At 33.9% G+C, this 17,176-nt stretch overlaps 1 protein-coding gene across 2 annotated transcripts in view; it reads right to left on the bottom strand.

Moving 5' to 3' along the window:
* The window catches only part of LOC109067466 (uncharacterized protein C8orf34 homolog), an 80,490-nt gene that overhangs the window by 40,364 nt on the left and 22,950 nt on the right, over positions 1–17,176 (bottom strand). For both annotated transcript variants that reach the window (XM_042752091.1, XM_042752090.1), the window contains exon 7: positions 11,116–11,282. In XM_042752091.1, the coding sequence (XP_042608025.1) occupies positions 11,116–11,282 (167 nt within the window). The remainder of the gene's footprint in view (positions 1–11,115; positions 11,283–17,176) is intronic.

Below are 17,176 nucleotides of genomic sequence, written 5' to 3'. Positions count from 1 at the left end.
CATCATACTCCCACTGGATCTTTTCAGCTGTCATTCAGTTTTAATAAATGGCTCACTGTGGCCTACACAATCAATCATTGAGCTGTGGCTTGCATAGTCTTGGCACAACTGCACACAGTTAGGTAATGCATCTGCAAGTGTGTGGTAAAAGCTATGTAAGAGCAATAATTTTTCATGAGGGACTTTTTTCCCCTCTTATCAGTGTATCAAAGATACCATATAGTTGCCACAGCCAAGCCTTCATATGAAAGATTGAAGATCACTGTAATTTACACCAGCATGTTCCATCACACCAGCATCCCTGACAAACACTGTACATATACAGTGGTGCATCTCTGTTATTTGTTTGTGCCGTCACCAGGGCAACTGTTGTGTCTCCGCATCCTGGAGAAAGTTCTTGGCGTCAGGGAAGAGCAGAGAGTGGCGACAGCTGCCAAGACAGGCTGCCATTACATCACAAACAAAAGCAGTGCCCTGATCGCTTAATCCACTGCGATCACACCACATCTATAAAATACCAAGAATTCGCGTCATCTGAGGAGTTAAAGTGAAACGGATCAAAATGATAACCCGCAACTTTGCCATAAAAAAGGATCATATAAAACAAGATTTATTGCAGCATAATCAACAAGAATATTCCTAAAGGCAAAGTATTAAAATACTTTCTTCTATGCTAATGTGAAGAGATTATAAAATGTTTTACTATTATAAAGCCATTTATATAGGTTAATTTGTAAGAAATGATGCACTTGCCTCAGTTGTCACAAGGCTCATGAAATAACATACAGCGTATGTTACACCCGATGTTCATACACCCGATGTACTTGCTACATCGTTAGAAGAATGGCATCTACGCTAATATTAGTCTGTTTCTCTCTTATTCCGAGGTCACCGTAGCCACCAGATCCAGTACGTATCCAGAAAAGATGGTGGATCATCACCTAGAGAGGACCTCTACAGCCCTGAAAGTCAGCGGAGACCAGGACACCTAGATGAGCCCCAGATCCCCAGTAAAGACCTTGTCTCAGACGGCCACTGGGACAAGAGCACAGCCTGCTGCAGCCTGGAACTGAACTGCTGGTTTCGTCTGGCCAGAGGAGAACTGGCCCACCGACTGAGCCTGGTTTCTCCCAAGGTTTTTTCTCCATTCTGTCACAGATGGAGTTTTGGTGCCTTGCCGCTGTCTCCTCTGGCTTGCTTAGCTGGGGACACTTTATTTCCAGCAATATCATTGACTTGATTGCACAAATACTATTTAAACTGAACTGAGCTGGATGATGACATCACTGAATTCAATGATGAGCTGCCTTTAACTGAAAAAAGACTGTTTACTATTGTCATTTTGCATTATTGACACACTATTTTCCTAATTAATGCTGTCCAGTTGCTTTGACACAATCTGTATTGTTAAAAGCACTATATAAATAAAGGTGACTTGACTTGCACCATGACCAGTGTAGTCTGATTTAGTCCAAATCTTATAAACTGGTTCTTTTTAAGGCATCTAAACAAAGCACTTTTCTGTGAAGTCCCATTCAGAAACAAATGATTTGTTTTGAGCTTTAAACTCAAGAGTTTACTGAATTAACTAGATAGATAGATAGATAGATAGATAGATAGATAGATAGATAGATAGATAGATGGATAAACGTGAAATAAAATATATTAAGAAGCTTTTCTGAGTTATATAATGAAATATTGTTTATATAGTACAGGATACTGTTAAAAAGTTTGGGGTCAGTAAGATATTTTAAATGTTTCGTAAAGAAATCTCTGGGGCTGAATTTATTTGATCTAAAAAAAAACAAACAAACAAAAAAACATAATGTGAAATATCATTACAATTTTCTATATTTTAAAATGTAATGCATTTGTTTGTTGTTATAGTTTTTTTTTTTTGATGACATTACTCCAGTTTTCAGTGTCACATGACACTTCAGAGATCATTCTTATACAGTATGCTGATTTGCTCCTCAAGAAACATTATGATTATTATAAATGTTGAAAACAGTTGTGCTGATTAATATTTTTTTTTTTTTTTTTTTCAGGATTCTTTGATGAATAGATAGTTAAAAAAAAAGCATTTATTTAAAACAAAAATATTTCATATTATGTGTCACTTTTGTTCAGTTAAATTAAAAACGCGTACTGACTTTTGCATGGCCAAGAGCCTCTTACATCTTTTTCAGACAATGTAAAAATCAAACTATTTTTACAATTCAATTCGATAATTACTGTGTCCCAATAAAAACACAGAAATTATAAGCTACTGATAACTCTTCTTATATACAAATCAGTCAAAAACCAATAAACCAGAACACAATATTTCCCTCAGCACTTGGAGATTCCCAAAAATTCCCATATTTTCACATGTTTTTATTGTCAGCCAAACCAACAAACCACACTTGAGAGATTCACGGCTGCTGTGTCATCTGGGTCTCTCTGAGTGAGACGAAGTGGGTGTCTCAGATATGGGTGGGCATCCAGCACGAGAGAGCTTCAACCCCCATGAATCCCTCCATATGTGCATCACCCGCCAGACAATTTCAACTCAAGTTCTGAGTGCAGCCAGTGCACCATTTATCAACTCTGTCTCCTCACCCCACATGAACACCCCTTCTTAAATCCATTTCTAATATTTGAAAGATGTCAGATGTGACCTGACTCATATTCAGAGTCTATACCAGATGAAAAGCTGCCGACACAAAATCCGAAACCCTAAACCCTGGCAGAAATAGCTTATTCATCCCGCCGATTGGCCACAGCTCAGACATATAAAACAACCTGAGAATAGATCTACACTATTTCTTTTAGTCTCATTTACACACATCTGTCATCGCTAGGATTGACTAGCACAGCAAAAAGGCAACCAGTGTCCCATGAGCGCTCTCTTCAGAGATCATTTACTGTAAATGTGCGGCTTCATCTGTATCTTCATCAAGTTCACAAGGCCATGAAAGTCATAATGGCAATCTTTAGCATTGCTCTGGCATGGGAGAGGACTGATGTTTTGGGAAAAGGGCTTTCTACCATGTTGGTTTATTAGCTAACCAAAAGACAACAAAATGCTGCCAAAAACAGGGGTTTGTTTGTTTCAAACCCCGTTTGAAGTATTGAAAATGTGGTTGACTGTGTGCAGACGATATATGATGAGTGGCCCCACATGTATTTATCTCATATACAAAAGTTGTGAGTCATTTTCCACTGAGACTGCATTTGTTTATTGATTTGTTTATACAAAGAATTTATTCTTTAGTGTCAATAATCCCAGAATAAAAGGAGACTTCGGGTCAGCAACAGTTTTATGACTGTCATATATAATTTCCCAGATAAATAAAATGTCATATTTTTGTAACCCTTTGTACTGTAAATAACTTTATGTCTTTGTCAGCAAATGCACTTTGGTTCATTCTACTTCAACAGTTCAAGCAGTTCAAACAAAGGAAAAAATAACTATGATGTCCCTCTAGTGGTAAAAAGCTGACATTACCAAAGTCAAACTATAATAGTAACATACTGTACTATGTCTAATAACAACACCTCAATAACAATACCAAACGAAAACTTATATAACATAATTAAGTAATTAATACTTATTTTTATATTACAATTATATTAACAGTAATTTTGAGATTACAAAGTTTTAAAAACATGCTACCCATTAATCTAACAAAAATAACTGATTAAAAAGGAATGAACAATATAACTGTTACTACTGAGTAACATAGCTGCCAGGTAACAATTTAAATTGTAAGTAAATTAATAAATAAATAAAATAAATACTGTAAATAAAGGAGAATATTTTAATTTAGAGAAGAACAATTAAGTTTTTTCAGTTTTCCCTGAAGCTTAGTTAAACAAAACAAACAAACAAACACAAATGAATGAATGAATGAATGAATGAATGAATGAATGAATGAATGAATGAATGAATGAGAAAAATAACATTCAAAGAAGAACAGAGTTAAGAAGCCTTTTTTTTTTCTTTGAGTCAATTAAAATAAAAAATAAAATAAAATAAAATATTTAATAAAATAAAGTGATGCGATAAAGTGATGGGATATTTTATATAGTACAGGATGGACAGATTTATGGAACATTACAAATATAAGTACTATAATAATAATACATATACACAAAAGTTCAAAACAATTTAAATGTTCATATAGTTTGGCTTGGAGGACAAAATTGACAAAATATATGTTAAAAAAATTACACAAAAAAAAAATCTCGGATGGTCTGAGAGTGAGTAAATTAACAGCAAATTTTCATTCTTGAGTGAACTATCCCTTTAAATCCAGCCTAAGGTGAATTCGAGCACACTTAAATTTCACAGGATTTTAGGGCAAAACTAATCATTACTTACAGTATATAGGATGACTGTATCAGTAACTTTTAACAAAATTGAACTTTAACCTAGCTCTGTTGAGACAGAAAGAAAAAATGCAGTTAAATTCAACATTGTGTCCAACATTTGAGTGATATAAAAGCATGCTCTACCCTATTGGTAAAAAAATAATATTTCAAAAACATAAAATAATATATATATATATATATATATATATATATATATATATATATATATATATATATATATACACACACACACACACACACACACACACACACACACACACACACACACACACACACATATATAGGGATGAACAGAATTAAGTAGCTCTCCTCAGTTTTCCCAGAAGCTGTGTTATATTAAAAATGAATTTCATTGCAGTTTCACCAAACTGCCAGAGGAGCAAGACAATTAGAGCAGCACAGCAGCTGATTCTCTCAAGTGCCCACAATATGTTCAGTAAACAGCCTGAGCAGCACCTCCACTGAATGCATAATAAACTGAGGAAAACCAGTGGGCTAAAGACATAAGGTACAAGGTTTATTCATTAGCATAATTACACTCTCTTGAATTGCGTTAATTTCTCAATAGAGCATTTAGCAAGGTGGGGAGAGGGTCTAATATGCAATTACACCGTATTTTCTCCAGAGACACAGGCATCAGTGACGGATGGACTCAAATGATTCTCACAACAATGCTGCACATACGCAAAAATCAGTAATACAGAAATGCAGCTCGGATCTACACCACTAGAGGTCAGTATAAGCACACGCAAACTTCAGATATATCATTTGACATAATAATGAAAGCCAGAACTTTATTACACAGAACTTAATTTCTGTACTTATTTGTATTGTTTTCTTTGTATGTATGGATAACTTGGGTCGTTACCGACATCTGGTGAAAATTTCATGTCAACAGCACTTTTGGAAATATATTTACTGAGAAAAACGGGGATCAATACTTATTTTACCCACTGTATATGTAATAATAGTTATTTTATACAACCTATACTCCAAATAATAATAATTTATGTGAAGTAATAATTCTGAGTAAAGACTACTAATGTAAACTTAATTTGTCTACTGCATCCACTTAAAGTCCATTGTTTATTCAGCTTAATTTGTTTAGTTTCATTTCAAAATTTAAATGGCTTAAGGCTTCCACACAATCAACTAATTTGGGTTAAAAGTGTAACGTCTCCTTACATATTTAAAACTTTATGAACAAAATAAAAGATAAAATGTCTACTATCAGATTATCTTTTCAGATTATCTTTTAATAAGAGCACATTTGTATTCTGAAGTAATATTTTTTCCAGCACAATCAAAAGGGATTAATTAAGCACATGATAGTGGTTGTGACCTTTGCAGCTCTCTGTGATGATGCTCTAATGAGAATGTGGGTCACACTGTTGCCTGCTTTAGGTCAGGAGGGACCACAGGACTGACACAAGAAATGAGATCCAAAGACGCAGTGTCTCACTCCTGTCTCAATGACTCTCTCCCATCTGTTCACTGTTTGTCTGAGTTCGTCTGACAGGGTGCTCGATATGAGTGATGAGCCCATGCCACTACCAGACATCAGGAACTCCATCAGCCTGCAACTACTGAGAGCAGTTCATCTGAGAGCCACATATCCTTATATATCTCCCTCTCATCAAATCAATAAGTCTGTAATCATTCAGAGTAAAATATGATTTATATGATTTTTTGTCTGCACATACACTGTTACAAAACATCTCTGCAAACTATATCCAATATCTATTTAAAGCACCAGAGCAAGGGCTCCACAGTAAGAGGAGTGTGTTTCCTACTAAGCAGAAAATAGCAATGGGAAATGAGCCATAGGCCTCATTTACATTAATGTAAATAATACATTAATGTATTGTTGTTGTTTTTATTATTACTACTACTACAGCACATTTCAATACAATATCGGGGAGTTTAACCATCTTGGATAAATTTGATAGGCCTATAGATAGATAGATAGATAGATAGATAGATAGATAGATAGATAGATAGATTTGTTGGTAGTTAGTTGGTTGGTTGGTTAGATAGTTGGTTTATATGATGAATGATTTAATTACCTAATTAAATGTATGTAAATACATAAACACACATTTTTAATTAGATAATTAAATATGTACAAAAATACATACAATTACAATCTAATTAAAAGTACATAGATACATTTCTTTTGATCAATGATAATTTACTTTCATATATTTTAAAATGTGTTTAGGCCAATTCAATTTTGTATTATAAAAGAATATATATCTATATATATATATATATATATATATATATATATATATATATATATATATATATATATATATATATATATATATATATATTAAAATAATACTAATAACACTACATTTGTATAATACATAACTTACACATAACTTTTCATTCATAATATTTATATAATCTGAGTTTCTAGTCACACATATTTTATATATTTATATATTGTATATGTGCAAATACATAGCTATTTAAGGAGGGGGATCATCATATTTGAAGGTCCTTGGCATTAAAAATGTTGAAAACCTTGTCTATTGCACATTATGGAAAATGTAGTAATATACTGTATATATACTGTATAATGTGCACACAGTGTACATAATTTACTATATTCTAGGTATTTGATAATACCTAGAATATCAAAGTCAACTGCGGACGGCAGATCCTTTTCCTATTTAGCGCCCAAACTCTGGAATAACCTACCTAACATAGATCGGGAGGCAGACACACTCTGTCAGTTTAAATCTAGATTAAAGACCCATCTATTTAACCTGGCTTACACATAACACACTAACACATGTCTAATATTCAAATCCGTTAAAGTATTTTTAGGCTGCATTTATTAGGTCAACCGGAACCGGGAACACTTTCCATAACACCAGATGTACTTGCTACATCGTTAGAAGAATGGCATCTACGCTAATATTAGTCTGTTTCTTTCTTATTCCGAGGTCACTTTAGCCACCAGATCCAGTCTGTATCTAGATCAGATGGTCACGGCAGTCACCCGGATCCAGTATGTCTCCAGCCCAGATGGTGGATCAGCACCTAGAGAGGACCTCTACAGCCTTGAAAGTCAGCAGAGACCAGGGCAACTAGATGAGCCCCAGAGACAGATCCCCAGTAAAGACCTTGCCTCAGACGGCCACCGGGACAAGACCACAGGAACCAGTTGAGTCCTCTGCACAATCTGACTTTGCTGCAGCCTGGAACTGAACAGCTGGTTTCGTCTGGCCAGAGGAGAACTGGCCCCCCTACTGAGCCTGGTTTCTCCCAAGGTTTTTTCTCCATTATGTCACAGATGGAGTTTTGGTTCCTTGCCGCTGTCACCTCTGGCTTGCTTAGTTGGGGACACTTCATTTCCAGCAATATCGTCGACTTGATTGCACAGATACTATTTAAATTGAACTTAGCTGGATGATGACATCACTGAACTCAATGATAAACTGCCTTTATCTGAAAAATGAGTGTTTACTATTGTCATTTTGCATTATTTACACACTATTTTCCTAATTAATGCTGTCCAGTTGCTTTGACACAATCTGTATTGTTAAAAGCGCTATATAAACAAAAGTGACTTGATTTGTCTTGACTATATACTTCAGAAAAAAGTACTTGTAGTGTAGTAATATAGTATTCTGTACATAGCCACAGACATTTTCTTTTGCAGTTATTGGGTTATTGGGCTGCTAAGGGGGTAAAGAGGCTTTCCAGCAGGCACTCAAGTGAGCTACTTTAATGACGACAAGTTCAACTAGAAACTTTCAGGGAGCTCTACAACATGCTCTCTCGGTCAAATTCAAACTAAACTTAATTAAGTGGGAGTTTAAATGAGCAATTACTAATAGTCAGAGAAAAGACTCGTGGAATGGTGGAGAACAGAAAAAGGTTGTTGAAATATCACTAAAGTATTCCCATCCCAACATCCCAGCTCCGCACGCCCTCTCTGCTGCTGCCTCAGAGCACAGAAAATCTCATTATCTCCCAGCATCCTCTGCAGGAGAAAGCCTCAGTGCAGCAGTTCAGCTCACCAGGTCGCTGCTAACAGACACACACAACCAAGGGCACACCGCGTCCCACAAAAAGAACAAAACGAAATCAGCCCCAGACAGCTCTCTGTGTGGAGTGTCAGAAGGCAAACTCTTTACCCTCACATACAAAACAAGCACCACCGGCACTTGATGAAAAGCTTCTTCAGTACCACTTTCGGAAATAAACGCTGACACTTGAAAAGGTTATTTAAAGGGATAGTTCGCTCAGAAATGAAAAGTCTGTCATCATTTCTTCATTCTCATGTTGGTCCAAACCATTCTGTGGAACACAAAAGTGATGCTATAGATGATGTAGCATTTCTAAGACGCATAAAATGAGAGTGAAAAGTGGCCAGGACAAAAAGGTTCTGAAAGCACCATGAAAGCATCATAAAAGTGGTTCAAACAAACAGACAATTTTTAAGTCTTAAGTCATTATTTACTCAAAACCTTGTCTTGACAGAGCAATGGTCAACATTCAATGTATGAAAAAGAGCAGCAAGAATAAACAAAATTTCTCCTTTTGTGTCCCACATAAGACAGAATGTAGGTTTTAAAAAAAAAGGTTAGCAATTGATGACGTTCATTTTTGGGTGAACTACCCTTTGCAAAGAGAAGTAAACGTTCTGTTTTTTGGATACTTAATTGCATGTTAACTAAAATACACTGCAAGTAAATGAAAATGTTTTATCAATTTTGATGAACTCTAAAATGTATATATATGTATATATAGACACACACACACACACACACATATATATATATATATATATATATATATATATATATAATATATATATATATATATATATATAGTGCTGTCATGTGATTAATTGCGATTAATCGCATCCAAAATAAAAGTTTTTGTTTACGTAATATATGTATGTGTACTATGTATATTTATGATGTATATAAAGAGTCACGCACAAACAGTATATATATTGAAAATATTTATATGTGTATATTTATATTCTTTTATATTATAAATATATATTTTGTTTTTTAATTATATATGTTTATTTGTTTTTTTTTTTATTTTTTTTTTGTTTGTATTTATATATAGTTGATACATATATATTGTACACACAAAAACTTTTATTTTGGATGTGATTAATCGTTTGACTGCACTAATATATATATATATATATATAAATATATATATATATATTATATATATATATATATATATATAATATATATATATATATATATATATATATATATATATATATATATATATATATATATATATATATATATATACATATATATATATATATTAGTGCAGTCAGATGATTAAATACTTTAATAACTATATTTAATACACTTATATAAATGTATACATATAAAGTTAAGTCCAACTTCAGAGGACCAAAAATAAATTATATATATATATATATATATATATATATATATATATATGTGTGAATAATGTGTTTTAAAATTAAGTTAAGTCATAAAAATTAAGTTATAAGACATAAAATAAGATCTGCTTTTTGCAAACTGAAACGCTTCTTATATTAAAGCTTTAATTCTACTCAAGTTTGAAAATGGCAGATTTGCCACATGCAAGCACAGGTTGTGTTTTGTGTGGGAGGCGCTGGGTTACGTCTTACACCCATGCAGGGACCAACCTGCTAACACCACAGAGCTAAACTGCTACAAAGCTCTGGGGTGGTCTGGCACCGGCACAGAAACAGGGACTTAGGATGTCACGCTCATGTAATCATTGGAGCAGCGAGGATAAATCATAGTGATTCATAGGGATTCTAAACACAACAATCTGTTGAGAATAGTATAATAATTTCCACAGCCATTTGTCCTTGTTTTTCAAAGTATAATTTTATGACTGTGCTGTTTACTGCTGTTTGCTTATCAGTCTATAAACAGTGTTCTATAATCACTGATTTACAGTAGATATTGTGTTACTTTAGTATTATTTATATAACTTCAGTATTTATTAATCATTTTAATTGGCTTTTATTTTTATATTTTTAGTTTTCACTTGAATTTTAATTCAAGTTTGAGTAATTGTATGTGCATTTGTCAATTTGATTAGTACTATAAAACTTTATTTTTATTTCAGTATTTATTTTATTACTTAAAAAACATAAAAATAAAAAATAAATAAAGAAGTTTTTCATTGAATATTTATATTTTCTATTTTAGCTTTATTTCAATGACCAATTTTTTTATATATATATATAGTTATGTGTAACTATTATAATAGTTTGACTTTACAATAGCGCAACACTGATATAGTGTAATATATGTAGAATATATTATAGTAAAATAATCTGAATTTATCAAAAACAATAACTTGTGTTTACATAGCTGAGTCTTTTGCGCAAAATTATTTTTATCACAATTATTATCAGATAACACCCAGTCTTTTAAATAATACATATTACAAGAATTTTATAAATAATATATGCTACTTGTGAGCTCTCTTTCTCTCTCTCTCCATTGAAAAAAATGAAATCTTGTTAGTAACAGTGCACATTTGAGGAGATAGTCTTTCGATGATGCAGAATGTGCTTCAGCAATCAAAAGGCATTCAGGACACAATTTAGACCGCAGATGATGCTTTAAAATCAGTGGTAATATAAGCAACAAACATGTAATTGTGTTTGGGTATGCGTGAGTATGACTGCTGTAGATTATGAGCAGGGATATCTGTGTGTGTGTGTTCGCTCATTACCCAGTAGCTCCATGGCATCATCCTCATCTTCCATCTCATCTTCAGTGACTGAGGGGGCCGAATCAGGCATGGAGTCAAACGAGTCCTGAGACAACATGGCTGCCAGAAGTTTCTTGTGATTCTGTTGCTGCTGTTTTAGGCCTTTACCCTTAGTCTCCATTTTCAGGCTGCAGAGAGAGAGAGAGGAAACTGATTATAGCTTTAACATCCAGAACAGTGGTTACTTTGAAGAGGTCTTAAAAAAACATATGATGTAGCTTAAAAGTAAAAATAAAAATAATAATTTGTAGCTCTGAAAAAAATATGTAAATGAATAAATCATCAATTTATAAAAATGCTATAGACAGAAACACAACATTAAATTGTCAAAAATGCTAGTGAGGAATTGGAAATACTACATGTCATGTACATCTATTAATGCTTCAGGCACGAAGCGCTGTATACATTCTTCTCCATGTAATATTTATGTATTTGCATAATATTTACACCTTGTCTCTTCTTTATAAATATTTGTTTTTATACTGTACATCACAGCAGGTCTGTCCTTCTAATCGAATGGGCCTCAGCTCACTTTCAGCTTGGAATCTGAGCAGGAGTCCATCATCATTCACCATCATTCTCAACAATCACCGAGCTGTAATATCCTTCTATCCTGAACTTTATATTAGAGAAAAAAAAAGGAGGAAACTTACTGATCAGCTGAAATCAACAGGCTGTTCTGTCAAAAATTTCAGAGTCATCACAGCAACAGACTTTTGCAGACAGTCATTATTCTCCAATCTTTCCTCCACAATTAACTTCTGCCTATGAAGTCTATGTGATATGGTGGTGTACTGTTCACTCATAAAAATCTTCTTTATTGGCATTTATGGTTTCACAAAGAAACTTTATATCACCCATGGGCACATTCCACTTCATGAAAAATTCTTTATAGTAGAAAAAAAGGATCTCTATATTATTTAAATGTCCTGTGCAATAAGAATAAAAAATTTCAATTTAAAAAAAAAAGAAAAAACTTATTTTAAGAACTGTTCACTGAGAGGTTCTTTGAGGAACCCAAAATGGTTCTTCTATGGCATCATTTTCCACTTTTGAAAAGATTGTATGTGCTATCCTAAATCTATATGAATATAACAAACATGAGAACAAATTTGATAATATACTTTAATCTATGTCACAAATATTTAAATCATTAAAATAGCCAGGAAATAGTGTTCACTCCAGGACCAAAAATACCAGATCAATTATTCAGTGTTAAGCAAATTGATGAAGAAATTAACTGAATGAATAATGAACATATGTTGCACTTCACATGCTTATACTGGCAAAATTATTCTCATGTCTCAGTGACAAATAGCGACAAAAATAGTCTGCAGAGGTTTAAATTGATTGTAATCCAATTGGAATGCCATTATTCACAGATAATCGAAAGCAGAGCTGTGTTCATATCCTGAGTTGAACATTACTATGCTAATGGCTATGCTAATACTGCACATCTCTCTACTATGAATCAGTTAGCCCTTTTCACCTTTTTTCCCTAATTGGGTGTCACTCAAACATTTCCCAACTCCCCAGTAGTGTACTACAGCGTCAGCAATGCTGAGACACATGTCCCCATGCTCATAAACATTCATATGAGAACATATTTCACTATATGAAACAAGAAGAAACAAAGAGTATTCAGAACTGATACCATTTACATTTTCACTGTATTCTGCATTGCATGGAAATATTTTGTAGGCCTTTTGTTGTTTTTCACAGTAGAGAAGGGGAATGACAAGGATCAAGACAATACTGTACAAGCCAGATTTGAACCTGAAATTCCCACATGAGCACTATAGCTTGATAAATAATAGGCAACAGCTAAACATAAACAGCCACATACCAAGGTACTTATTTGGTGTACTGTGTAAATATCATGGCATATAAAGAGTTAACTGGTAATTAATTCAGTACCATGGTTCTGTTCAAATGTCCACTAGTGAACGTTTCAATTATGTATTTTTCTAATTTAATGTCATTGTTTTCAGTATAGGTGCATTTCCATTACCCTTCAAATTGTGCAAATTGAAACTGCGAATTGAAAATATGCCTAATGGAAATGCGTCAACTTCTCAAAAATGCCCATATATCGTTTTTACGCTCGCATGAGTTGTTTTTTCAGGCAATGCGAAAAAGGAATAATTCGCAAAACTGCAATGGAAATGTTTTTTTTTTTGTTTGTTTTTTTCGCATTAACAGGTCATATGGCATACATAAAAAGTCATATGCTCTCCGCTCTGCTTCTGTCAAGACACACGCATACGCCTCCTTCAGTTATTTATAATGGTTAGTGTAACCAAAATCTGCCAAAATCTGTTGGCATGACTTATTGTGAGAGGAAAAAATAATGTTTTAGTCGCATAACATTGGTTAATGGAAACGCCGTCATTGAGATTATTAATTTTTTTTTTTTTTTTTTTTTTTTTTAATTTGTAATGGAAATGCACTTTCTGTTAAGCATTATTAGTAACCTAGAAATAAAGCAGAATCTTTTATATTTCTTTATCATTTAATATAATAAATTTCCCATGTTTTCACTTTTGAACAAACCCTAAACCTACAGAGGTGATGGAACGAAAAAAAAAGATACAAGTAGAAATATTTCAATGCTTTTGCATTCTCTCGTAAAATGGTTGCATTCCCAGCGTGACATTTGTACTCTCACAAATCCTCTACTGTACATTTCCCCAAGAAACTTTACAATTGCTCACAAAAATGCCAAGTTCTGTCATGAAACTATAGACGGCACAGGCTGATGGGTTCTTAACTTAAACTGATGATATTCACAGCATTAAAAGACTTGGCACAAGCTGACTGGATTGTGTTGCATTCGCAGCCAATGAGCTTACTGTTTTACATTTAAATGACCGATTAGCATTCACTAGAGTATTTCAAAGAGCTCTGAAACCCTCCCCCTTCCCCAGATCCACCTGTATAGATCTGCTACGGGTTATTATATATGCTATTTGTGCAGCAACAGTATGTCTTAAATACTCACAGCACCGTATCAGTGTATGTATTGGTAATAGCAAGATCCTGTACTTGCTTGCAGCAGCAGCAGCAATAATCTACAACTACAGCAATAACCAACAGCAGCAGCAGCGTAGCAGATCTATTCCATTTCCACCAAGACCAAATACATTAACATTGACATTGAAATCTTCTGAGATTTGTCATGATAGAAACATTTGCATTCTGTCGCAAACCATTTGTACTGTGCTGAGAAACTTTACATTTACTCACAAAACTTTTGCATTCTCTCACAAATGTTTGTGATCTCTCAGAAAGTTTTTACTGTATACATTCCCCCAAGAAACTTTATATTCACTTATAAAAATTAAAACATTTTTGCGTTCCGCCAAGTACATTATACGCCAATTACATTATACGCCAATTACATTATACGCCAATTACATTATACGCCAATTACATTTGCTCTGAAAACTTTTGTGACTGAAATAACATTAGGTGGGAGGCAAAACTATATTTCAATGCTTTTGAGAACAGATGAAAAGTTTCTCTGTAAATGCAACACTTTTGCGAGAGAAGCATTGAAATATACTTTTTCCTATAATTTTGCTCATTTCCCTTAAAAACACCTTTTTAATTCCAGGCTCAAATTAGATTATTAATCATTAATAATTATTATTTTTCAATGCAATCTCAGTCTTTTGGAACCCTACTGTAATATACTGTATTTGAATAAAGCTAACAGACTATCACAATAAGAGTACAAACTGATGAAAGCTCTGAAAACAAATATGCTATTCATTCTGTGGGCAGAGAGCTGTATGAATCAATCACTCCATTAAACCTCTATGGCACTACATTAATTGTTCCATGCACAGAAGAGCGAAAAAAATATTTTCACAATAGCATTCAGCCCACAATAGTCTAACAAACATCCACAGTACAGGACCCTGGTAGAGTTTCACATCAATACAAATGTAACTGTAGTGACAACTCCAGCTCAGTCTGGCTTAATTACACAGAGGTGGAATTAGTGACCTGATTTATCCTGTCATTTCACTTAATAAGGCACTTGTTCTAGTGGAGGGGAATGTGGTAAACAGAGTGCAGTGAAGCACAGCTGATACAAATAATAATTTAGAAACAAGCTTCATAAATGGAAACATTCAATTTACTCATTTCTGCTCCTGTCATGCAGAAGAGCTTGTCTCTCAGATGGGGCCTGACCAGGGTTCAAATCATTAGCCGGTTTAAAAAATGAATCTGAGGCTGCGCTTCTAAAATAAAATGAAAGTGAGAACGTGTTGCTTTAGATGAACGCAATTCAATGAAACTATGTAAGCCCTTGCGTGGGTTGGTATGGAGACGTGAAGCCTTGTTAGATAGAAATAAAATTGTACTGCTGCTGCGTTCCTGTGGGATGAGAAACTCTCCACAATGTCCTCCTGGCAGAAACAGATTGTATCCACAGAATCAAGACCACAAAACCAAAGCTGAGAATGAAGTAATATGGAATAACCATGATGTAAATAGCTTGAAATTACACAGACCACAAGGGCCACGAGGAGTCAACTGGCTGTAAATGTGAAAGCCATCCAACAGGAATAGAGGGAGAATGAATGATGAGCTGAAAAGTTAACCAAACAAAACTCTGCAAATAGGTCAGGTCAAATAGGTTATAATAAGGGTGACGGATGTCATTCTCGGTCGGTTGCTGACAGAAACCTCAATATGCCTCAAAATGAACATGGCAAATCTGTGTTTTAAGTACTAAGTGTTATGTAGTAAGTGGGAAGTGTGGTGAGTGCAGATTCACTGATCGCAGGTCAGCTGGTGGTTTAGTAGATGCAGCTTTTACAGATGGCAGTGATACACAATACTCATTAGTAGTGAACTCTCTGCCTCCCCTCTTGTATTTGCATATATAATGGATACTTTATTTACATAAGACAAGCAAAGCCTGCAAAATCTAATTTTCCTGAACTTATTTTTTTGTAGCCAGGTTTTATTACCTTCCCTCCAACAAGACTTAGAGTATAAACAAGTAAACACTGACATTGATAACTGTAATCAATTGTAATCAATTTATAAAAGGGAATAACATTAGTGTTGTTATGGTGTTTCAGTAATGAATAAATAAACACTGACACTGAAGATTGTAACCAATTCTAATCATTTCCAAAAATTACTAGATGGATAAATGGAATAAAATTAGTGCGGTTATATGTATATTGTTTCAATCAATCAATCAATCAATCAATCAATCAATCAACATTAAATAACTAAATTATATTATTATTATTGTTGTTTTTATTGCTGTTGTTGTTGATGTTATTATTATTATTAATATTATTATTATTTACAACAACAATAATAGTTTAAAATTTAATTTTTGGAACTGAGAATGATCATTCTATTTGATGCAAGAGCTACTAGATGATAAAAGAGAGAGAGAGAGAGAGAGAGAAGAAAGTGCCATTTCAGTCATGATCTACTTTTGAATTAGAATTACAAATTTCTTGAGAAAATGATTCAAAAAGACTCAAAAAGACACTGTTTGTCACCTACTGTTTTAATGATGCAAGCTTAAAAAAAAATGCATCTTTAAATAATATAGTCTTCTTGGTCAATAGAATCAAAAGATGTAAGTCACTAGGATTAATCTAAATAAAAGAAAATCATGCATGCCAAGTTCTGCAGCCAGGTGTTTTTTTTTTTTTTTTTTTTGAGCCAGTCACCTGAGCTGTAAATGCCATGTGACTAATTCTGGAGCTGCTGCAAATAAGGTCATTACAACACTAAATATCTGATGCCACCACAAGAACAGCGGGATTGACTCCCAGTCCTTAATCAAAACTAAAGTAGGCACTTTAGGGGCTGCAAAAGTGTCACACGGTCTCAGCTGAGTATACTGTACCTCTGAGCATTTAGGCCCCTGAATGTCTTTGACTGGATCCCTGCAGTGAGAGTGGGCTGATGGGAATGTTTATGAATGTAAGGAAAGAAAAGCGATGTTAAGCGTAGGAGTTAGATGGAAATGGAAAGGGAG

This window comes from Cyprinus carpio, chromosome B24, assembly GCF_018340385.1.
Source record: "Cyprinus carpio isolate SPL01 chromosome B24, ASM1834038v1, whole genome shotgun sequence".
NCBI classification, from domain to species: domain Eukaryota; kingdom Metazoa; phylum Chordata; class Actinopteri; order Cypriniformes; family Cyprinidae; genus Cyprinus; species Cyprinus carpio.
This window is presented reverse-complemented; position numbering and strand designations above follow the sequence as displayed.